This window comes from Podarcis pityusensis (assembly GCF_964106645.2).
Source record: "Podarcis pityusensis genome assembly, chromosome: 4".
Classification (NCBI taxonomy): Eukaryota; Metazoa; Chordata; class Lepidosauria; order Squamata; family Lacertidae; genus Podarcis; species Podarcis pityusensis.
Genome location: NC_138027.1, coordinates 65929757 through 65955371, shown reverse-complemented (window position 1 = coordinate 65955371; position 25615 = coordinate 65929757). Strand labels below are relative to the sequence as shown.

Sequence of the window (25615 nt, the reverse complement as noted above, 5' to 3'; positions counted from 1 at the left end):
AAGTGAGAAACGATGCACACTGGAGTTCAAAAAGGTCGGTGGGAAACATTTGGACATATATTTGAAGGCTACACACTTTTTTTGATTGGCTACACACTTTTTCTTAGCAGGTAGCCAACTTTTAACATCTGCTGCCAGAAAATAAGGGAAGTAGTCTCTGATAGTAGAGGTTTTGTAATTGTGATTGGAGTTTCCAGATAAGCATCTTTAAAAGAAAAAATGTCTGGGACCGGTATCTTTTAGATAAGTACTGGAAATTGCACAGATGGCATCAGTGAAATAAAGTCTGTCCATCAGCTGAGGGATTGGTGCCCTCTATATGCAATTTAGTCTAATTACATGGACAATCATAGCCAGATCCAGAATCCACTCTGCTAATCCTGGGAGCTGCAGGATGTTCAGCTTGTGTACATGAATGGAACCCTTTCATGTACACAAGAAAAATTTGGATATTAAGCTACCCTCTTGAGTGAGGTGGCAATTCTTGAAGGCATCAGAGCTCCTCCCCCCCACATGTGTTTTGCAGTACACATATGCAAGAATTTTTTTTTATTAGAGAATTAATTTTTCAGTTTGCAGTGCGATCTTTTGAAGTGAGCAAGTTTCTCGTTAATATCTTATGCATCTCTGATGTAAAAAAGATAGATAATATTATGAACCGCCCCCCTGGCAGGCTCCAATCTGATGTCCTTAAAATAAGTGATTGCTTTGATCTCAAATCATGTTCATCTAGGCATATCAGATGGAATGAATTCTGTTGCAATTCCTCAGCTTGCATTTCAGATGGATAAGACATTTCTTGTCTTGCATCTTTTAAAAGAAGTTAACTTGCAGATCTTCACAAAAGGAAAGTATCCCAAGAAAGTCTCTCTGGGCAGTGGTGGGGAGCAACATGGGATGGGGATATGTGCGGGAACAGCCAAAATTAGCCTGGGATTCAAAGATGGTAGGTTAAGGATGTTCATGGCAGGAGAGTTTGCAGTCTTTTCTCTCCACCCATGTCCCATTCCATGTTGTTCAGCAAGACCCATATGGCTCCAGAGAAGGTTCTCAGGGAGATGGTGTGGTGAACCAGGACATAAAAATTGCCTTCTGTACATTACCTTGTTAGGATTCAAGCCGTTGAGTTTTGCAATTTATTTTAAATTAACAGTTTTAACATTGTTATTTCAGTGTGCAGAACTCTAGAACTTCTCCTGCAATCATATAATCTATTCTCAGCGTAGTGACTCAATAAGAAATGCACCTTCTTCCTTTTGACCATAAAATGCTCTTTGTTTGTTTATTTTTGACAGGAAAGATTTCTCCTGGTGAGTGGGCTTCAGCAGTGGAGTCTGTCTTATGTCTCGATCTTCCCTGGAGAACATTACGTTCATGGCTGGTTTACCTGGACCAGGATGGTAGAGTTGAATACCTTTCATCTTTTGACAATTTTGAAATCCAGCTACCCATCAAAGAGGTGAGATAGTTTAGGAAACAGCTGACCTTCACAGCCTTGTTAAGATGTTTTACAATAAGATCTTGTAATAGCACTTAATTCTATTTAGATTCTTGGGGGGGGGGGGATCTTTTTTGAAAGCCTTTCTTGTTTATAAAAATGCATCCCAGCTGCAATCCGCCAGCTGCTATACTGGGAGTGAGGTCCTTTGAACACAATGATATTTTCTTCTAAGAAGACATTTTAAGGGTACGGTGTCAGTGAATTTGTTGTTTTTCCTCTGAAATGGCCGAGCAGACTTGGGAGGGGGGGTGCCATTGGTAATTATGTAAAATGAATGTGCTGCTGACCTGTACTGTACTGTGGCCAGTAATAGTGTTGTCTTCTAGGATGTGGCAAACATAACTCTGGCCTATTGGAGTCGATGGCAAAAATTCTATTGACTGGCAATAGACTCACAATCCTTAGATTTAAATAAATTAGTAGAATGCAAGAAACCCAACAAATTAGTAGAAGGCATGGTCCCATCCAGATGTGAATTTTTATTTGTGTTTGCACATTGTGAAGTTTGCAATGCCAGTTTAGGCAATACTGCACATTGCAACTTTACTGAGATGATTAAAAGAGGTAGAGATACTTATTTTGATAGCCAAATTAAAGCTACTGAATATTAAATGTGTTAGAAAAGTTTGCAGTATCTCTTAGTCAATTGGTTTCTTACCAAGCAGGAGTGTGAAACTCTGTAAGGGGAAAAAATTGGCTGGTGTTTTCAAGCACATATAAAATACATGCTTCTAGAAAAATGGTGTTTCTAGAATGAATTTTCATCTATATCAACCCAAAATCTATATGCTGCTGTCTTGTCTGGTTATTTCATTACACTGGGAGTGACCAGGCCACAGGGCTTTGGAACTCAACAAATTTTCAACTAATGAAGATATAGTATTTCTGTAAGGGGTGAAGAGGCCATCACTATTACCAGATGCTATTCCTAGCAGCTCAGAGGTAGTGAGCAATGAGGAGGTCCCCCCCCCCCGCCGCCACTGCCTGATATTGAACCTAGACCTGGATTCAGATCTTTGTTCATTCTAGCAGGTATGGGGAACCTTTGGCCCTCCAGGGCATGCTGAACTACAACTCCCAGGAGCACCAGCAAACATGCCCAATGGTTAGGGATGATGGGAATTATAATTAAGCACATTCTGAGGGGCCAAAGTCTCCCCACAACTGATGTATAGACGCATTAGTTGATGTGATATATGTACAGATGCTTTCATTAAAATAATAATAGCACAGCTCATGAAATTGTTTGCTGTGTAATAGTTTCATAGATTGGGTATATTCTGATTTCTGATAAAACATTTTTCAGGTCCAGCCATTTTTGGTGGAAACCCTGTGTAGATACAAAGCTGATCTGGAGATTATCTTTAATATGATTGACAAAGATCATTCAGGTATGTTAAAATCCAGTTCCTCAAAGTGGTGCATTGGAAGTTAACATAGATGGGGGGGAATTTGAGGGATATTTGTAGAAGCCGCTTGATTTTCATCAGTATTAAAAACAGTGGATATGTGTGGGAACAAGGCGACTGAAAACTAGAGACATTTGTTGTCCTCCCTGGCTAGGTATTGTGTACCAACGTACTGATTTGTCCCTCTAGATCAGTGTTCAGCAAACATTTCAGCAGGGCGCCAGTCCACTGTCCCTCAGACCTTGTGGGGTACTGGACTATATTGTGAAGGGAAGAAATGAACGAATTCCTATGCCCCATAAATAACTCAGAGAAGCATTTTAAAGGACACATCTTACTCATGTAAAAACACGCTGATTTCCGGACCGTCCATGGGCCGGATTGAGAAGGCGATTGGGCCAGATTCAGTCCCCGGGCCTTAGTTTGCCTACTTGTGCTCTAGATAGAAGGCAGGGATACCATTTAACCAGGGAGTGGGTGGTTCTTCCAGTATTTCAGACCATAAGTGACTATGGTTTTGCTTCTTCTCATGTCCCCATGTTGGTTCTGTACTCTGAGGGCTGGTTCATGGTTGTACTGACCATTGAGATTGGTATAGCTAAGTACACACACACACACTCCCATTTCCTGGTCTTAGCCTGTACAATGATTTGGTTTGGACAGCAATGTGAACATTTTTGGGCACATCTACACAACAGTTAATTGAAGTAGTCTGTTTATTATCCAAAAAAAATGCAGCCAAGGCTTGTTATAAGATGCCTAGGTGCCCTAAATTCAAGTCCAGAGGCTTCTTACATTTCCAAATTTCTTTAACTCTCCCACAGATAATGTGTGTGTTCATGTTTGTGTGTGTGTGTGCAGTACTTTCAGTGACATACCCCTTCCTTCCAATTCTTTTTAGGTCTTATCTCTGTTGATGAGTTCCGTCAGACATGGAAGCTCTTCAATTTGCATCTGAGAATCAATGTGGATGATGAATCCATTGACAGCTTAGCCCGTAGCATTGATTTCAACAAAGATGGTAGCATTGACTTCAATGAATTTCTGGAAGCTTTTAATGTGGTCCATAAATTTGGGAATAAGTACAATCACTAAAGAAGCTGAATTCCTGACAATCCCCTTCCCCCCGCACTGCACATTTGCTTAAAATAAATTGCTGCCTTAATACTGTTAAGTTTGATTGAGCAGCATTCCTAGAAAACAAACTGGCTGGGGAAGGCACTACTTTTATGATATGTAAGCGTAGCTATTTGGCAGAATGCTGTTAATGAGATGTATAGGTAGATGGGAAAAATATGGTTAAAAACACATATAAACTACGCTGTCCACAGTAACTGCTGTAGTGCCATATTAATAATCTCAGGGTTACTCTAATAATGGTTCCTTTAGATGGCTTTTTCATATGCAGTGTTTTCTCTCTTGTGAAACATACAGTTGTGTCAGACAAAAAAATTTAAATCCAGTCATGTTTGTTAATATTTTTTTCCAGTGGGGAAAACTGTCACTGCAGTCCAGACATCCACAGATTCAACTGAGCCTGGCCTGCTTCCTTTTCAGGGTCAGAATGGGACAAAACTGGTGTGCAGCCAGTGGTGGAGCACCCAGATCTCTAGGTCATTCCCAGAGCTATCCATAAAAGATGATCCCTATTCACCAATGAGTTTTCATGCACAGGTTGCCTGTTGCAATTCGATCCAGGTGAATGATAGTTTGCTGATAAGGAGGCCACTTCCAGATGGCGTATATATTGATCGTTCATCCTGATTTGTTTGCACAAAGGGTGCAGGGAGGTCATATGACATTGGCTATTTACTGAGTATTCATTCTGATTTGGGAATGTTATGTAATGTTGAATCAAGCGACTGGAAGGCTAGAAGTTTCCACTGTGTTGTGCCTCTAATTCTTGAAACCAATTCACCCAAATGTAGCTCAGTTTACCAAAGGGTATCAATATCTTTGTAGAGATTTTGTAAAAGAAGGCACTGTTTTCCTCTTAAATCTTAAAAAAACCAAAACAGATTCAGCGTCCAAATAGATATCTGTTTATTTTTAACTGTATTTGTATATCTGATGTAGCTAAGAACAGTCATAGAATCATCTTTCAGTTAAATCCCAGGGCATGCTTCCTTTCTGAAGTGAAACACATTTAGACCTGGTTAGTGACTGGAAAAAGACAGCCAAAACCCCCTATATGAGCACCACCTTGATTTCCCTGATGGAAGAAAGGAGTTACATAATTAGAAAAGAAAAGAAATACACAAACATCAATCCATACTTGACACTAATCCCTGTTTATTCCCACCCCAGAGTGTCCGGTTTGTGCACCTGTCCAAGCTTGACGCTGTCCCGAAACAAACTTTTTGCACACTTCGAGGCCTTAAAGTAAGGGCAGCTTGTGGTGTCTGGGCACTCCAGAACTTGCACTGTGCAGCACTGTACACTTTGCGCATGTGTTTGTGTCCCTAACCTGCTTTTCAAAAGGAAGAGACAGGGTGTGTGTTGCTCGTTGAATCAGTGTCTCAGCTTGTATGTAGCCATGTAATTCACCTTCTGTGCCTTTAACCCCTGCCTTGCCTATGTACTGCTCATATTTATGCATTAAAGATTTGGACAGAAACCTGAGTTCGAGTTCTTCATCCAAATGTCTGGATTTTATTGCTTCACAGTTTCTCTCCCATACATAGGCTTCATACCAATATAACATCCCAGTGCAATGGACCTGTAATATTTGCTTCTAGTAACATAAAGTGTCTATCTGTCCATTAGACCTGGTAACACAAGCTCAAGGCCTGTAATATCTTTGGCGGTAGCAGCAACCTGAATCTGAACATTTGAATAAGTCTCTCTGGCCAGATTGCTATCTCATTTGCAGTGCTGTGGATATTTTTCTTTTAGGGTAGCCTGAATTACAGACTGGATTTCTGCATGGGTAAGAATTCTACCACAACCAATGGTACTGACGGCTGATTCACACATGTATGGAATTAATGGGCTCATGTAATTTGGATATAACTTGAATCCATAGTTAAGCTAAAATATGGTTTAAATGAGACCATGCAGCACTCTGGTACAAGCCAGTGAAATAATGGGTCGTTTGCTTCTCCCATGCTCCTCCGACTGTTGTGTTGCCATGAGCTAAGCCATGGTATGGCTTATAATTATGTCCAAACCCAGGCACGTACACATTTAAACCGCAGTTTAGTTAAACTGTGATTTAAAGCGCTGTGCAAACCAGGCCTACTACTTGTAGGTGAATAGTTGAACTGTGCCCATTTAAAGATACTGGATCTTTAAGCAAGGATGACAAATGAGGAGGAAGATGTCTGGCTCAAGAAGCAAATCCTACTCATGAAGGCTTAGGGACAATCTTGATACCCAAGCATACATACAAGGGGAGGGATGTGTGTCTGTATTTACCTTAGAGCAGGCTTCCTCAAACTCGGCCCTCCAGATGTTTTGAGACTACAATTCCCATCATCCCTGACCAATGGTCCTGCTAGCTAGGGATCATGGGAGTTGTAGGCCAAAAACATCTGGAGGGCCTAGTTTGAGGAAGCCTGCCTTAGAGGTATCTTTCCTACAAGTGGCCCATTCACACAATCATTTTGCCCCCCCCCCCCATTTGCTGATACAGTGGTACCTCAGTTCTCGATCGTAATCTGTTCCGGAAGACCATTTGAGTTCCAAAATGTTTGAAAACCAAGACACAAAGGGCTGTTTGCAAATTCAATTGAGAAAATTGAAAAAAACGCAGCGGAAGCCATTCGACTTCCGAGGCGCATTTGAAAATGGAAGCATTTACTTCCGGGTTTTCGGCGTTTGGGTTCTGAAACGTTCGTCAACTGAGATGTTTGAGAACTGAGGTACCACTGTACACATTATAAACACATGCTGGTATGAGATATTAGGGATTGCTCCCCATCTCAGCACTTCTAGAACTTAGTAACTCAAATCAGGACAAACTTTGTTAGGGAAGGAAGCTTCTTTTTTTATATCTCTCTCCACACAGATATTAAAAAGGAATATAACAAAGCCATTCCATTATTCATGTATGTGATACATAATTCAATACAGCATTAAAAAGTGAATGCCCAGACATCTAACTATTGGGCAATAGCACGCAGGACACCACATGCTGTGAATGTATATAACATGCAATTTTGTGCCCTGTGTGCTGTGTTATATATTGCAGTTGCTTGCTGGCGTGCTGAAAATAAAACATTTCTAACATAGAGCTATAAAGTGTCCATCCACAGGTATGTGAGAAAAAAATAGTTTGTACCAAAATAAGATTAATAAAATATTCAGAGGCCTAGTGGGGAAACTAGGCAGTCTACAAACACCGCCTAAGCACTCAAAAAGCAAGTGTGATGAGTTGAAAGAGGAGTGGGATGGTTGAGTGAGTGGGAGGCTCCACATGGCTGAGCATCTGATGCCTGTTTGGAAGAAATCCAAGCTTCCTGCAGTTTATACTCTGAATTTACACTGCAGCAGTTGAGATCTCTTTAAGACATCTGGAAACATTGACCCACTTGCTCAATATTGCATATAATAGACTGCAGCCACTAGCCAGTTAAAGCAACGGCATTTTGTATGAACTGAAGTCAAAGGAAAACATGTGCTTTCTTGCATGGCTGAAAGTGCAGTTCCGGATCGGACTCAGTTCACTTGGCCCTTCATTGTGTGCGCTGGGAAGAAACAAGTTCACAGGGCGATGAATGGATGTAGGACAGGCACCTACTGCTTGACTCTTACTTGGTCTGGGCACACAATCTTAAACAAACACGCAAGTTTCATTTGTTCATAAAATATGTATCTGCTTTCTTTCCCAATAAAAGTACGGTACATCAAAAGGAAATAGACATGGACAGATTGGTAAGAATGAAAGGGTGGGTCCTGTTGACAGCAATGAGTAAGTGTCACGAATAAATTAATGAAGCCGAGTACATAAATATATAAGCCAAATCCACTGATGTCATAGCTCGTGGTTCTTGTCTGTGGCTTCATTACAGTTCCAGACAGGGACTGAAGCATGCACAGTTCCCAGTATGTGACTGTACAGTGTACAGAGAGCAATTAAGTAAAAGCCCTGCTGACTCACAGAATCATATAGGATCTTGCAGATCAACCTTTAAATCAGTTCAAATTTTTTACAAGAAATTCAGGGCAATGGGCAAAACCTTTAACAATATTTTTAAATATTATGAACCCCGCAAAATAAAAATAAAACTGTCAAAACAACACATAATACCTGAAACCATAAATGCAGGAATCTGTGCTCTGATTGTGCTTGTGGCCTGTGTTGCAGTAGGCAATTTATGAATGGATACCCTGCCCACATTTAGTTGAGTAAGACAGTATTTCATGCCTCTTCCTTTCCAAGTCCCAATTTTCTCTCTTCCTCTGTAAAGCAATCTGCTCCTCTAATTTTCTTACCCAAAACATAAAATAACACATTCCAGAGGTCTAGGGTATCTACCCAGTGACAAAAACAAGCACTGCAACATGTTCAACTCCCAGGAACTCGTTGTTTTTCATAGCTAGGTAAAATATTAGCAGATTGCTGGCTTACTTGGAAGTTATTTCCTGCCAGGTTCCATCCTTCCTAGTGAACAGGCCAAGGATGATTAAAAGTTGCTGGTTAATATAAATATTGGGTGATACCTAACTAAGTCACATTGTGAAGCAACAGTCTTCCAACTACCTGTACCTGCTTTAATAGCTGTCTGCACAAATATTTACCAAGGTGTGTGGTTCTCTCTTGATTGGACAGCATCAGAAAACTGGAATCATTCCTGTTAGTTACTCAGGATGGGCAGAGGCACAGATACCCACTATGCCCTTCATGTCACCAAACGGCCGATGGGAATGGCTTTCTTATTTTCCAGCAGGGCTAGGAACAAGGACCTGTACCATCCAGTTAAGACCATATCCTGTTAAGGTTACTAACAGTGCAATATTGTGCATGTTCACTTGGAAGTAAATTCCCCTGTGTCCCAAGAGGCTTACTTCCTAGTAACTGTGTTTAGGATTACAGTCTAAACTACCTTTTGCCAGAAATGGAAAATTGCAAGTAACTGTCATGAGTTTCACATTCAAAAGAGAGCGCTGTGTCTATGAATCTCCCTACCATGAAGAACCATATGGTAAACACTTCTGAAATGGAGCTGAATTTCAAAACCCCTTTATGATACAACAAAGGAGTATGTGTGCCACTTAAAAATATAGATAAAAAACCCCACTAGGTATATCCATCCCTTTTGCAACCACAATGTTTTGGGGGTTTAGGGGACGGGGGTGAGTGGGAGAGTTCGCAGTCATATTTTCCAAATTTATTCAGCATTTAAAAGCTTAAGAAACGCTTCTAAAATGCACATAGAATAAAAAAAGGGGTTGTGTGTCAGTGTTGCATTTATCCATTGCCACACAAGTATCTCAATACTAATTCCAGATCTAGAATATGGAATATATATTTAAAAGCTAGGACGAGTGACAGTGCTTGGCTTGTAAGATTTTATTATCCTGGTTAGAACCAAACCAATTTTCCTTTTCTAGACATGTCTGGCTTGTCAAAAGAGCAGCGTAGGTGGTTCCTTCCTAGCAGCACAGCCGCTTTGCTTGACAAAGTGAGCCTGTAAATCTTGGTTGGTTCTATTTTCATTCGCACAGGCGCTCTATTTCTAAGATGCTTAATGTGCCTGAAAGCTCTGCTCTCTAAATGACTCTCCAAGGTAGTCATTCAACACTGAACATCTCCACTCGTTTTTGAGTCCATGCAGGTGTCTGACAAGCTGAGGAGTCAGTTGCCGCAAACAGACTAAAAATACAGAGTACTAGCCTAACTGGCAACATTTTGTGTGGAAAACTTTGCTGTGGATTTATTATGGTATAAGGTTTTTTCTGGACTCAAGCCCATTTCGTCAGGTGCCGTACGACATTAGTTAAGACTCTGTGGTGCCAAAGTCTTTAAGTTTTGGCTGTAGGAGAAACTAACGCTGCTACTCCTCTGGAAACTTGCTATTTCTCCTTGCTATCCTTGAAGGTGGCTTATTTGGAAGCTCTAAAATAGTTCAAAGATGAAAATATAATTTTTTTTACATTTGTGATATCAAAACAGCTTTACATCTTGCTGAGTTGGTCAGGTCCCAGAGAAATAAATTTATCCTTGCCTTTTTCCCTGCAGGGGAAAAACAGCTGGGGCCCCCTTTGGTTTTTGTAGATGCCAGAGGTGTGAGGTTTAAGCATTCTCTTCTCTTGGATTGCATCCTCTACGGCAGGATGAGGAAACAGGAAATACTGTTTTAGTTTCCTCTGGTTATATATTCTCTGAATTATCACATCATAACTTGAGTTGCATATAATTTTATAAACTATAACTTATATAAAGACTTACTTACAAAGCCCCTTGTGTCCTATCACTCTAGTCTGCAATGTATTTGACCCTGAAGTCAGCACCTACATGCAAGTGCTATGCAGGAAGAAAGAAAAAGCATCACTCTTAATTGCTCAGGGAGCAATTCCTATTGGGATACGCTTGTTACAGCTTCATGTTCCAGTGATAACTATTTTCAGGGAGCTGCTATTGGAAGTCAATCTTAACAGAACAATTAAAAAAAACCAAAACATTTTTGTGTTAGTACTTTAGCCAAGGGCACTATTCTTAACAGTCACTTTTGATTAGGAAGTTAGCATGCTCCAAACTTCATGGAGTCAGCACTTATTACTACATAAAATATGTTAAAAGCACTATGAAGCAATATAAGCTTAAAACCAAAAGATTACTATCAGTGGAAACCAGTGTTGAGTGGCCTTCTTTTTAAAGATTAGGACTTCACCTTCCTCATCCCTCTCCCCGCCCCCCAGCTCCAAAATATTCTCCAGAGAGTCCCCTAACCCCCTGGAGCAAAATAAAAATAAAAATAAAAATGGGAAGGAGCTGCAAGGAGAGGAGAGGAAGGTGGAGTCCTACTGCATGAATGGAAGTTCACTCTCCTTGTGCATGGACATTGGATGAAGACCCAATTTCAAAACAGTTTGTCTCTAGAAACCACCGGAGGCAAGTTTAGCACTTGGGAAATTTTTCTCTACTGCCAGGTAGACACTGCTAAGTAGGCCGTGGCAGCGGTCTCACACAGCCATGTTGTTTGCAATAATTAAAATGATAGCAACAGAGATTCAGGAAGAAGTGAGAGCTATTAAATATGAACAACCTTGGCAAGAGGTTAGAGAGAAACAATTGCTGCCCCATTTCACATGCACCTTATAGCAGATGTGCTACCTTTGAAGAGGCTGAGAATTTGCCTGCAGGCAACATTTAAACATGCAAACTTCAACCTGCATTCTGACACTGGGATTACTTCACACATTTACAAAATCTCTAGGCAGTGCAACATGAAAGCAGAATATAGCTCTTCAAGTCAGACAATCTTATATGTAGGTTTTCACCCTCTGTACACCTCTTACTGTGATTAGCCACTGACAATGCATTACAGTGGTGCCTCGCAAGACGAAATTAATTCGTTCCGCGAGTTTTGTCGTCTTGCGATTTTTTTTGTCTTGCGAAGCACGGTGTCGGGAAAGTTTTGGAAAAGCTTCAAAAATCACCAAAGTCTTTAAAAACCTCAAAAAAGGCTACCACACCGCGTTCTATGAGTTGCTCCTCGAAGTCAAGTCGCAACTGTATTAACGGTGTTAAGAAAAAGGAAACAAACTTGCAAGACGTTTCCGTCTTGCGAAGCAAGCCCATAGGGAAAATCGTCTTGCGAAGCAGCTCAAAAAACCCTTTCGTCTAGCGAGTTTTTTGTCTTGCGAGGCATTCGTCTTGCGAGGTATCACTGTATAGTGAGAGAAAAAACGTCATTAGATATGTACTTAAAATGTTTATATTTACCTTTTCTAGGCTGATGTATGGGTTTTCCTCCCACAGTGTGTGACTTCTGGATTTTATTGCTTTAGAGATTTCAAAAGAAACCTTAGTTTCTGTTTCCTCACCTTCTTGTTTCTAATTTGGTAGCCACCTTCGCTATGACAGATTTGCAGTTAAAACTGCAGTAGTTGAGATATCCCATTTGTTTTGCTATAGTACCGTTGGTCCTCTGTGTAGGACAGGGATGGGAAACCTGTGGCCATACAGATGTTTGCTGGACTCCAGGGGGCTATCAGCCCCAGCTCCTACAGCCAGTGGTCAGAGATGATAAGAAGTACAGTCCAACATCTGGAGGACCACAGGTTCCCCATTCTTGGTGCAAGAGAATAATCATAGTCAACCTATTACAAAATGTGTTGATCTCATATGCATGGTGTGAAATGTGAACAGAATATATCTGAGTGTTTGTGCTAAAGAAGTTCTTTCGTCTCTGGCATTTAAGGATGTACAAAAGGTTATGGTCAATTTCGCACTGATACGCATTATTTAATTTCATGGACCCACGTCTGAGCAAATGTAGATTACCATACAGTAGTGATGCTCACCCAAATGCCTATGGCAGTGTCCTTTCTAAATGGCTAAATGATGCACGAAGTTTTGAGGTAGAGTGAAGTGAGCAATCGGGTCACTAAGGGGGAGGTTCAAGGAAGGGAGGGTGGAGAAGAAGGTTTTTAAAACTGATCCTGGTGTTTTAAACCATTTATTGCATCAGGCAGCCTGTGCTTGGAAGAAATTCCTGAAGGTAGCTCGTTACTGCTTTTGTCAGATAAGTCATTGTCCCGTAAGCCCCGCTTGGGGCACTGTCGTAGAAGAAGCAGCAGATCCCCGTGGCTAGGTCTTGTTCCAACATGACATCAGTTGCTCCAAGAGATTTCTGGAAAATACGAGGATGGGGGGAAGCAAATGTTTAAACTTGTATAGTGCAAATTGGGGTGGGGTTCTCTACTTATTTTTAAGTAGGCCTGAGACAGTGGTGGAGCAGGGAGCTTTGGGCTGCTAATATCAGCGGGGTGACTATCCAGACAAACATTCCCTATGGGGTCCCTTCCAATTCTATGGCTCTATGTGCTTGCATAGTGCTAATGGAGGGAACCCTGCACCTACTTTTTACTCCTAGTACTTCACGTTGACTTTCTGCTGCTCTTTTGTCTGAACTGTATTTTAATTATTATTTTGACATTGCTTAAATTCTATTAGAGTTTGTTGTTTAAATTATTATCTTTTAGGTGTTTTATCTGTGTTGTTTTAATTTGTGCAAGCTGCCTTGAGTGCCCGTCAGGGGAAAAGGTGGGGTATACACAACAACAACAACCGATTGCTGCTCCATACCAGTGAAATGGTATGTGACCTTCTACTGCAAGGATACCCAGTGTTGTACCCTCCAGATGCTGCAGCTATTACTCCTATCTACAGTAGCTAGTGGGACCACTGATCAGGCAATATGGGAATTGTAGTCCTAGCCCCCCCGCCCCCCCCCCACCGGCAAAGGCTCCACATTGGCTACCCTCTTCTACTGGGCACATTCTTGCTTGGCCCCAGTGTTTGAAACCCCCATCATTCTAGGTGCATTTTGCAATTGGGAAATTCATTAGCGCCAGCAGTTTCCGAGCTCTGGGCGCAGTACTGCACCTAAGATTTCAGATTAAAACTGCAGAATGGAAGGAAAGGAGGACCTTTTTCTGCCTCCCCACTTCCAGCTACTCTCTGAAGACTGGAGAAAAGACCCTCTTAAGAATATTAGAGGGGTGGGCAGGGGAAGGAGTACTAGACCATGTGAAAAATGAACATAATATTTTAGCTGCAGCTCATCCATTTTCAGCTTTGTATTCTTGTTATTAAAAAAAAGCATGCCTAGACCTTCTGTTGTTATGCCCATAACCTAGGTTTAAGGTGCCATTTTGTTCCTAGTTTTCATATCTCAGTTCCTAACACTGCTTGGCCCTCCTGTCACCTGCCTGCTATTGCATATGTTTCCAACTCTTCACAGTCACTTGGAACTGTGTTGAGGATTTGTTGCTTGCCTTTTTAGAAGAAAATCCTCCATGCATACCTGTTCCTGAAGGAAGAGGTCATTTGCTATGTGCACTATCCGGTCCACATGAATGATGCCTCCAATGCTGTTCACCTCTATTTCAGATAACAGGGTAAGTACAAGAATGGCCTCCACCAGCAGTTGCCTATATTCAGGCTGGGGTACATGGTTCAGCACCGACTCCACATGGACAGCGAACTTGATCTCACAAGCTGTCATCTTGAAGAGAAAAAAGGGAAACAAAAAGAAAAAGCATAAGGGGTACTGCATTCCAAGCTGGGCGCATTTTTGAAGGCAGTGAGACCTCTTGCAATCCAGGTTGAATGTTGTATAATCTCACTTAAACAAACAGCTGTGGTGCAGGAGACTTCTGTAAAAACAAAGTGGTTGACAGATGTCACCGTCTCCTATGTACATCCTGATGAAACGTCCAAGCTTTTAGGTATTGTAGTTTATCCACCCACAGCACCTTAAACCCACACTCCATGCAGGCAGCAAGCTAAGGGTGCCTTTCAGTGAGGTATGTGGCTCTTGTCCAGCTGTTAGAGGAAGTGTGTATATGCATTTGGGGTGAGGTTGGCGGGCACTAAGGGGCTCACAAAAGGTGTTCTAAGAGGATATGGCGATTCATGGAGTGCAGATTCAGGTAGAATTCGAGGCTTGGATGCAACGACTTTCACAAGGGGAAACGTTACTGCCCTCTCCTGACTTTTGACGGGCTTTCGTAGGTTCAAGGCCACTCTAGGCTACGCTTGCATGCAGGGACCCAACGAGGCACAGAACCTTCCTGCAGTCCCAGGGTAAGGTGAGAAGACCCAGCACTTTACACAGGAAGACTGTTCTGCAACTGCTGACTACACTGGAATGGTTCAGCATAGCTGTCTCAAATTACCACAACAGTGTGGGAAAGATGTACACAGTAACACTGGGTGTAAGTGGGCAGGTAGACGAGCTGCAGATAATATAGATGTGGGAAAACACAAATATTTAAGAATAGTTCTGAAATGGCTTTGCTGGCCTTATGATTACAATCAGTTGCTGGCCTTATGCTGGAGGTAGGAATTGTAATACTACATGAAAACATAATACTACAGAGAATTATTTTTTTTTAAGCTACTTGCTACCAGTGATGTGGGAGATGCGATGCTCCCCAAAGAACCACCTCGTTATTGCAAGCACAAGCTGAGCAACCTAATTTGCACTGGCAAAAATGCTCAGATGTCACATGGAATCACTTAGCCTCAGGAGATCTGGCGCTTATTACTTTTGATTCCTGTTAAGCAACAAAATTGGATGTTGCCAAGTTCTGACAGGCCTGTTAAAAGGATTCGAGTTTTTATAAATCTCTCTTGATAGTGAAGATAATTTATCATCTCCCCATAAATTACATTACACAGACAGAAAAGATGCCAGAGCACATTCTCTCTTCGAGCTGGTACCCTCTCAAGAGGATGGTTGGAGTGGAGGAGCTTAGTCAAAACGTGTATACACTGAACTTTCAGTCTAGTGTTTGAGTGCTGGAAACTGGCAACAACTGTGGAGACTAGAGTACAAATCCCCAGCCATGATGCTCACTGGGTGACCATGGGTCAGTCATACACTCACACCCTAACCTCCTTTCTTGTGAGGATAAAATAGACAGGGGAAAGAATTAGATACTATAAGTAAGGACAAAAAAAGCTGATTTTTGTTGGCTCAAGGCGAAAAACAAAACCACTCTCCCCTCCGCAACCAATAAATAAATCCAGTAATTTCTAGTCAATGCCACCAATTACAGTAATCAGCTCACACTTAAGAGCAATTCTCAGTATGATTTAAGTCCTCTTCTCACATTATGTTTGTGATATGGAAGCTTCTGCGGTACAACTCCAGAACATATCATGAGACAGTCCTACAAACAATTTCACAAGCATAACAACTTACTCAGACATTTATGCGAATATGTGGGAGAGTCTTCTCATGAGACTAAACCACCTGAGTGCTTCTCTAAGCCCAGTGCCATGAAGACAAACTCTAGCAGCGACCAACTGTCTATGACTGATGCTTGTGAGTTGTCAACACAACAACGAGACAACTCTTGTCTTCATAGGTTTGTGAGCTTCTCAGGATAATGTACAAGACTTTGCTGCCCAATCAGTAAGAAGAATGAGTATTGAAAGATGTGTCCTTTCCTGTAATTTTTGAGGGTTGCCAACAAAACTTGTAGCTTCCTTGTCCTTGCAGGAAGTGAAGGACTTGTGGAGACAATTATCTTCTGAGTAAGGTAAGGTGAAAACTTACCTTAAAACTTTGGATTCCACTAAATAATAAGAGGAAAATACTTGGCACCTACACAGGAAATGTTAACCAGATTACATTGTAATCCTGGATCTATCCTCAGCTGCACTGAGGATAGTACCAACATAAGATACCATATTATTGGGCATAGCTAAATTAAACTACAGCCAGAGATTATTCTTCCAAAACGGCTGCTACCAATGGGAGTGTGGCAATCACACAGGGCCCCCGGACGTTTCACAGTCTATTGACCCTGTGCCACCACTTCGGTTGCTCTCTTCGCTGCCACCACCCTGCTTTTCACGGGGACACACGGAGTCCAGACAGTTGTTAACTTAAAGGAATAATCAAGTTTATTTTTAAGTGCAGGAATAAGTGTATGGTTGCGGTTTGTTTTTCTCTTGTCAGTTTCCTAAACTTAGTTCCTAACAACTTCAAACTGAATTATTCCCAACTATCTATCTAACTCCCTAACAATTCCTCTCACTCTCTCACAATACAACTCTACCAAGCCACACCTAAGTCTCCCTCTTCCTTCTCCAACACCCAAGCCTCAACTCCCAACTGACAAACTTCAACTCCCAACTCCCAAACCTCAACTGTCTTTTTAAAACCACCCACTCTATCTTTTACTCTCCCCTTGCATTCTCACTGGCCAATCACATCACACCCATTTTAACCCTTTCCTTGACACATCCTAGGGGCAAACGCCACATTGAGCTTCCAAAGTTGTCCTCCATCCGCCTGACCATAAACAGATCCTTCTAGGAAACACAAATTTAACTCTGATGAACTCAAGTTTGCAAAGGAGGCCTCAAAAATAAATCCAAAAGCTAATTCAAAGCACTTACTGAAAGGACCTCTGAGTAAGTTGTCACTGTCTGGAAAATTACAAATGCAGAATTTAAGTCTGGCATAGGAGAATTCACTAAATGAATTTTGAACAGGACAGGATGGCCTGAAGGCTCTTGTCTCCTTGGTGTCAATTGAAAGCTTATCCTGTCAGTGATTGAGAGGATGCACCAATTGCAGAAATAATCACTGCCCTGGCACCACTGGTTTGTTTCCATTAAAAAAATAAAATGCCCTGAATAGCCAGGTGGTTCTAATGCTCTGGAAGCCAATAACCCCATTTCCATCTTCCATGCAACAAAAACTGGAAAAATAGACCTTGTCTCTAAAATTAGAATGCCCCATTAAGCAGCAATTATGAGCACTTGGCAAGTACAGAGCTGATAACGCACTTGGTGCCTATTGCTAATAATAGATTCCTCCCCCCCCCCAGCCCCTTTCCATTGTACTCTGGAAACAGCACATAGAGGGAACCAGTGCCAAAGGGGCTATTTGATACTATGCCACACAAAAAACGAGCTGTCGCTTTGAACAAGGACCCAGCGTTAGTTTTTGTTCTAAATACCCGCATGTAAGAAATCCTACTGTAACTGTCATTAATGTTTAAAAAGGCACTGTTTCCATCAGTTCCCTTTCACAAATTGCAACCCCTTCCGTGCTTTTCTGGAGTCTGCCTCGATGAAGAGTGCAGGGGAAATTGGTAGAGATTGCTTCCCCTTCCCTTGTGAGAGTGGGTGCTTCAAGAATACCAAAAGCCATTCTATGTAGCATTGGATATCCTCCATGATAAATTAGTCAACATTTGAGAAGATGAACATTTGCAGCGATGATCCCTCATATTGAACTGTGAAGACCAATTGTTTGTCAGGAATGGTAAAGGCCTGCAAGACGACGACTCAGGAACCCAAAGTAGGCAATAAAAGCCCTTCAAAATCAATGGGTATTAGCTGGATTCAAAGCAAGATTATTATTTTTCACCTTGCAAAGCAAGATGAAATGCAGAATGTTCTGTAATGTGAGCTGCAAACCCCTAGGAAGCTAATTAAGAAAAGAAATATGTTTGGTCACGATGTGCAAACGAAGGCTGCAACCTTAGGCATACGTATGTGGGAGTAAGAATTTCAAAGTAAACATGCAGGATTAGAATAGGATTGTAAGATATTTTTTATTCACAACACATCATTATTTTCTGCCCAAAGAAGAGTGTTATGTGACTCTATAAAAGGCTTGGATTTTCTAAAATTAGCCCAAATAAAAAGGCTCCGTCTCATTAAATCTACATTTAGTCCACCCATAGCTAAAGTCAATGACAACATGGATTATAATGGCTCAGATATGCCCTCTTCTTGCCCCAACAGCTTCCTTCCAGTGTTTCTCATTTTGGGCTACATAGACAGGAACGATTCCAAATGTTAATGTCTTCAAAGAAGTAGCATTATAGTTTAAGCATACCTGGAACCGTATACATTTCTGACCTGTTCTCCTAATACAAGAAAAACATGATGGCTGGCTTTAAGGTAGAGATGTGAAAGCCTGGGAAAAAGGGGGAAATTTGGGGAAGAGGAATGCACCCCATTTTTACACACACACAGTTTTTAAAAGAAAAATAATGTGGGCATTTTTAAAAAACTCTTTTCACCCCAATCTTACCACCCCCACCCCACCCCCAGTCATCAATCTCTACTGTGAGTTAATTATTTGCACTGAGGAGCATTATATTTGCAATGTTCCACAACATGCTAGTATTGAACAGACATGACTGAGCATATGTACAATATTTAACCTTATCTTGAACTAAGCTACAACTCTTTGTACTAAGGAATTATGTTAAAACTTAAGAGCTTCTTCAAGTCTTACCTCTCTTGTCGTTGAAGAAGGAAGGACATAGCCATCAATGGAGAGACCATGACACTGCAATGTATATGAACATTTCAATATTAAAACATGGTAAATAGTAAGAATTAAATGAATCAACATTTAAAGAAATTATGTGGATTTGTTGGAAGGTGGTTGGCTTTTAAACAAGTTCTTCCGGGAATTGTTTTTATGATATATGGCAGGTTTTAAAAATAAACAAACCAGCAACTGTAAAATTATTTCAGTACATCTGCCAAAGAAAAGGTTATCATTCTATAGTAAGAACAGATGACGGTCTAATTATGCTACTCTCCAAAAACCATCCTTCACCAGCACGGAATTACTTGTGTGAGATCAAAATACAGGATAAATCTGGCTGCAAATTAGTCATGAATGTGGAACACTTGCAGGAAATTCAGAGGTATGGATTCAGAAATGTAATTATGCTTATTCTGGTGCAGTGACTCAAGGACACGTGGAGCTTCACGTGTGACGTGCGATACAGAAGGCTAATAAACCCCCAACTAGCCACATTTTTGCTTTGGAAACAAAGTTTATCTGCTCCTTGGTGGGCCCATCAAATTTGTAATCAAAGGGTGATAAAAAGTGGACAAACAACAGAGGGATCTAGATGGAATTGTTGCTTCTAAGGGGAAATGAGGCAGCATATTGTCTTTTATGGCTCAAATTGTAAGCATAGAATAGTAGATTCTATTAAATAATCAAAGCAATCTTATATTGAATTGAGCCTGGGCAGTTTAATTTCTAGGCAGAAAATGATTCACATCATTTCATTTGGTACACTATGGTGCCATTCCGGAAAAAGTTATTGTTTCTTTTTAGGCAAGCTTTGAATTGTAAGACACGTCAGCCCTGCTCATAGTCCTGTCTCTGCTATGGAGTCTTTTCAGTCACAATGTTTCATTGAGTTTTGAGTATTACTGGTGCTCTCTTTAATAGCATTATTGTATTCTGCTGCTTTTAGGGTTTTAATTCTCCATTCAGTCATATTCTTACTTTTTATATTGGACAGTCTTCCCACCATGCTCTCCTTTGAGTAAGTCACCCCTGACTACTTTAACTACCAGTGCTCTGGAGAAACATGTTGGGCAATTTTGTTCTGTGAGTTCTGGAAGGATTTTTTAGCTACAAAATGGGTCTCCCCCTCCCCTTCTTTCCCCCATGCACCTCCTAAATCCCTTCTCCCAATGCTCAGGAGCAGATTTGGGGAGAATGAAGGGTGCATATGAGGAAGGAAGGGGGTGAATTCTGCTGCACAAATGGAAATCCTTGCACTATAGGAACAAGTGTGTGGGTCTACCCCTCACTGTTATTTCAGAATATTTGAACGGAACACCTATGAGCCAGAAATTCAACAACTGTTTCTAGATATAATCCAAAGCAACACAGTGTACTCTAAAAGTTAACCTAATCAGACAACACATGGCATTTCCCTCCCCCTTCTGTTGCTTCCAAATGTACCTTTTGAAGGATCTTCCACACTTTAGGATAGAAACCCACGGGGACTCTGTTAATGGCACCATCCAGCCTCCTCCTGCGAAGCCACTGCCCTTGTCGGTCACCCCAACTGATACAGTGCCCACCAGACCCTGTCAATGATGATGTACTAGTAGGGGACGATGGGCTACTGCATCTCTGAAAAAAGGACAAATTTCACCAAAAATGTCAGAAGCTCCATTTCAATCCCCACTGGAGAAAGACTGATTAAGGTAAAGGGTTGCAAGCTGCCCACCTGTCCTTCAGCAGGTTACTGCTTATTATACATAACAATTTCGCTATATATATTGGTGTGGGTAGCCAATCCCTACAATAAGAGAGCAGATTGTTTTCCAACAGAAGCAGCACAACCCTGTCTATGTTCTATCAGAAGCAAGACCCATCAAACTTTATTCAATGGATCTTACTCCCTAGTGTATTCAAGATTAGAGCCTAGTTCATTTGCACAACTTCCAAAATTCTTTATTCCAGAGATGTCATAAAAGTCTTAATGGGGTTCTTTCTGCCTTAGGGGGTCCCAGTGAGCAAAGGTGATGGAGCTCCTTAACCTTGCATAGTAGAGGCAGTTGAGATGCCTGCAGTTTTCTCACAAGCTACACCAGCTGAAAAGGTCTCTTCTACACAAGTAGAAGCCATGAATCCAACGTGGATAATTGTGACAGTCATTTGTGAAATGTAGCTTACATAGCTATTCTCAACCAGAATACCGTATTTTTCGCTCTATAAGACGCACTTTTCCCCTCCTAAAAAGTAAGGGGAAATGTGTGTGCGTCTTATGGAGCGAATGCAGGCGGGAGGCTCTGCTCAGCGCTCCCTTTAAAGAGCCGTGTGGAGCGTGTGTACCCTTCTCCCTCCTTGGGGAAAAGCCCCCAAGAGCCGCACACACACTCCGTGCGCTCTTTAAAGGGAGTGCGGCTCTTGGGGGAGCCTTAGCTGCGCGCAGCTTCTCCTGGGCAGGGGATGAAGGCTCCCCTTGCCCGGGAGAGGCTGCGCACGGCCAAGCAAGAAGCCAGGACAGCCAGCGGAATTGCTGCGCTGCACTGCGCAGCAATCCTGCTTGCTGTCGTGGCTTCTGGGATTCAGAATATTTTTTTTCTTGTTTTCTTCTTCCAAAAACTAGGTGTGTCTTATGGTCTGGTGCATCTTATAGCGCGAAAAATATGGTACTTAGTGACAATTTCATTGCATTGGTACATCTCGCTTTCTCCCCAGATACTTTTCAAAGGCCAGCCAATTTGAAATCTATAAACACCATGTGATAGATATCCAGCAGGAAAGTCAGATGTGTGTGTTTGTGTATAATGCTTTAAAACCGTTTTATTGGTCTATTTCCATTAAATGTATGTTAAAGAAATTTCCCCCTTTGCTATATTAATGTTCATTTGCAATGCAGAGGTTGTGGATATTGAATGAGTAACCCATTCAGCAGAGCTGACATTAATCACACCATGATTCAGTGGAAATGTCAATGCTTGGGCAATTAGTGTATCTGTACTGTGGTGGTTTTGTCACCTGTGCCCACAACGATAAGATCCCTTCTGCTAATAAATCACTGCAAATGACTTGTGGGTCCCAACAGCTAGCCTGCAAAGTGTATAAAGCACCATAGTGTATAAACTGCAAAGTGTATAAAGTAGCATAGTTCTTCACACAGCCATTTAACAGGGGGACGCAGGAGTGTTATAGTGTCAAAATAAATGGACCAGAGCACATTCTTAAGCGGCTTCCCCTAGCCCTTACAAATCCTAAAAATGTGTTATCAATTTCTCTTCAAGGCTTTGTAACTAAAAATAGATTTGTTGGGGTAGGCTTCAGATAGCTTAAAAAGGTACTGGCAGGTTTCAACCAACAAATGATAAAGCAGAACCTGTATTGCTTGGTGATGGGAGTCTAAACTGACTCCTCACCTTCAGGCATCTCTGCTCCTCAACTGGATTGCCGTAAGCCACTGTTGTTACTGGCTGCGTCTTAGTAGCTACTCTTGTCTCCTTCAGTACTAGGTGTGTTGGCCTATACATTTTTTTCAGCCCTTTAGTCTTCCAAAGACGCCCCTCAGGCTTTTCCTGAGATTGGTTCCTGCCTGAAAATGTGTCCTGTCAAGCCACTTTTGGGTGTGGAAGGAGTGTTGTGGAAAAATAGAGAAAAACTGTCTTCCTCTCCCGTAATATCAGAACTCAGGACTACCCGGTAAAATTAATGGATGGAAGATGCAGAACAGACCCAATAAGGTATTTCTTTGCACAGCACACAATTAACCATATGGAATCTGATGATATGGAATGTGGTGGTGAATGACCATAGACTTGGATAGCTTTTTAATCACGGATCAACAAAATGCCTGGACGACAGCTCCATCAATGGGTATTGATGGTTAAATGGTAAACACCATTTAGAACGCCTCTGAATACCAGTTGCTGAGAGGCACATGGCAAGGAAGAGCTGCTGCCTTCATACTCTAATATGGGCTTCCCAGATGCAGCTGGCTACTCACTCAAAACAAGATGCTAGACTAGCCAGCCTCCTGATTGGATCCATCAGGACTTTTCTTATGCTCAGTATGGGATTCACAGTTACATTTCCCTTTTGCAACATCTACATTTAATTGCTTTAATTGGACATTTCATTCATAGGTTTATCAACAGACTGAACACAAAGCTACAAACAAATAAATATATTGACAATGTAAGGACATGGAATAATTCTATAGGGTTGTATCCAACAGTGTCTTTCAGCTGACAGTAAGCTGATGGGGAAATTGCTGAAAATGGCTTGCTTTCCTGTTCTGCTGACAGAAGCATTGCCATCACCTAAGCAATGATGTTGGATACAACCCATAGTCTTTTAATAAAGCAATGTTTGTGGTTTGTGTGTGTATGTACATATGTACATATATCTGTACAATAGCACCTTGGCTTACGTTACCCTTGGGTAATGTAAACTTCAGGTTGCGAAAGCGGCAAACCTGGAAGTGTTTCACTGCGTGCGTATGCGCAGAAGTGGTCCCTCCAGTTGCAGAAATCTGACTGGAGCTCTGGAACGGATCCCGTCTGCAACTAGAGGTACCACTGTATATATATGTATACACACATACACAAAGCCACAATTTTAAATATAAAATACATGTTTATAAATTTTTGTATGCCTTATATTGTAAAAGACAGCTGAAGAAACCAAGTTCTGTCATAAATGAGAGATAAAAGCGAAGTAAACTTAGACATGTTTCTGTCCCTACAAAGAGGAAGTGATTTTAAGTTACTGAATGATAGATTACCATGGACCTGGAAGAATGCATGCTGCTGGATGTGGAATGGCCCCCATAGAAGAACTACAAAATAAATGAAAAACAAAGGAGGGGAAATGAGTAAAAACAACACCACGTGGAAAACAAACGAAATGATATAGGTATGAGCAGCAAACTGTAAATGTCCCCATGCTCTCATGTGTTGAAATCTGCAATGAAGGTCATTGCTGTAACTTTTCTGGCATCAAAGAAAACAACGATAATTAGCACCAGTCCCCAATCTGTGCCTAAATAAGAAACCATCTAGACAGTAGTTTGGGGAAGTGTCAGATTTTGCACCCAGTGTTGTTACTTGAAATGCTGACCTTCAGATAGAAGTAAGAGGAGCTTTTCAAATACATGAAGCATGTTTGAGCCATTGTTAAAATTACATTTCCTATGCAATGAGCACCATTGCATCAGCCCCATTCCATGCAGCTGCATGCAAGCAAGATGCCAAACAAACTAAGCAATGGAAAGCAAAACAACCAATACATCATCCCAGTATCAAGAACAATGTTTCTGAACTGCTTTCCTTTTAGCTTTAATCATGATATCTTGGTTTAGCTTTGAAATTGACAACGGTAAAAAATGCAGGAGAATATATTCTAGCTTTTGAGTATTAAATCAGGTAGAACTCTGAAACTATGGTGGTGTGCTCCTGTTCAGAGTTCCAGCCAGACAGCTATGCCCTTTCCCACGATACTCCATTCCATTCCTCGTCTATTTTCCATTTAATTTACACACAGAGAGAGAGAGTCAATAGTCTGTGCCCACATAGCATGCTCACAACTGTTTGAGATGGCTCCCCCACACACTTAAGATTTTTTCCATAAATCTTTGTGTTTTCCCCAAGCCTGCTGATTCCTCCCTCTTGTATTTGGATGGTACCATTTTGGCTATATAAAGATCCACACTTAACAGAATGGGGCACAAAATGACTCCATCTGTCAAGGTGGCATTTACAAGATCATGTGTACACACCACGCTTCATTTTACAGTCTCCATTTTGGTAGCGATGAGTTGGAAAACCCAGGAGGTGCCCTCTTGTCCCCTGCCCTTCTCCAGAATTCAGCAAATGCTTTTCAGTGTGCATTTCAAACAGGCAGTGGCAATTTCCCTTTATGTTTCAAGAACAAGGCTTAGTTAAAGTAAGGATGTCCCCTCTACCTTTGTGGCCTATGTCCACTTTGCCAGGATGCTGAATGCAACTGCAGCAACACCTGAATAGTGCAGTGGCCAAAATCCCCACTGAGCTACAAAGGCCACCAGATGACCTTTCACTTAATGTGGCTCACAGGGGTATTGTGACACTAAAACACTGCTCTGAGTCCTTTGGAGGAAAGACAAGAACCAAATCAAATAAATAAAAGCCACAGCTTAATCTATGGCTCAGCTGCCTGCCCTATGAAGAAGACAATGGAGGATTTGTTGCTAGGCAAACATATGCTAAGCTAAGCCCTTAAAAATATCCAGAGACACAAGTCATTTGGGTTTAGAGAAATGCCAGGATGAAGGGCTGTTGGGTACTTCTAGGTAGCCTTATACAGCTTAACAAGAATCCATGTTGGCATTCAATCCCTTATGTGATTAAAACACTCAAATATAATTTAGATTATTCTGGGATTCTGCACCATTTGCTACATCTTTAAAAGAGGAGACGAATGCAATACATGAGATAAATTCGCTGTTAGGTTTCTAAGCCTAGCTATCTATATGAATATACCCAAATTTAATGAGTTTTGAATGTTTCTATATTTACAACCACACCCCTCTGATAAATTTTGTAGTGCAATGCATCTATTATGACATTGTATTAATGCTGACCTCTAGTGGGCAGTTGAATATACAAAAAGAAAGACACATAATGTGCACCCTGAAAGCAATGAGCTGAGGGTATAGAGTTGCAAAGGCATAAAAGTTTCATAGCAAAATTAATTTAACACACAGGCTTTCTATGTAA

The 25615-nt window shown here is 41.3% G+C and overlaps 2 protein-coding genes across 6 annotated transcripts in view; one reads left to right on the top strand and one right to left on the bottom strand.

The window, feature by feature from the left end:
- The window catches only part of PPEF1 (protein phosphatase with EF-hand domain 1), a 42004-nt gene extending 30119 nt beyond the window's left edge, over positions 1-11885 (top strand). For all 3 annotated transcript variants that reach the window (XM_081001633.1, XM_081001632.1, XM_081001634.1), the window contains 3 exons: positions 1296-1459; positions 2808-2892; positions 3812-11885. In XM_081001633.1, coding sequence (XP_080857759.1) covers positions 1296-1459; positions 2808-2892; positions 3812-4005 — 443 coding nt within the window. In that variant the 3' untranslated portion in view covers positions 4006-11885. The remainder of the gene's footprint in view (positions 1-1295; positions 1460-2807; positions 2893-3811) is intronic.
- Positions 11886-12517: 632 nt separating this feature from the next.
- Positions 12518-25615, bottom strand: part of PHKA2 (phosphorylase kinase regulatory subunit alpha 2) — a 54742-nt gene continuing 41644 nt past the window's right edge. For 2 of the 3 annotated variants that reach the window (XM_081001587.1, XM_081001588.1), the window contains 5 exons: positions 23644-23697; positions 20337-20510; positions 18855-18908; positions 13887-14087; positions 12518-12710 (listed from right to left, as the gene is read on the bottom strand). In XM_081001587.1, coding sequence (XP_080857713.1) covers positions 12537-12710; positions 13887-14087; positions 18855-18908; positions 20337-20510; positions 23644-23697 — 657 coding nt within the window. In that variant the 3' untranslated portion in view covers positions 12518-12536. The remainder of the gene's footprint in view (positions 12711-13886; positions 14088-18854; positions 18909-20336; positions 20511-23643; positions 23698-25615) is intronic. The other variant, XM_081001589.1, reaches the window with a different exon arrangement.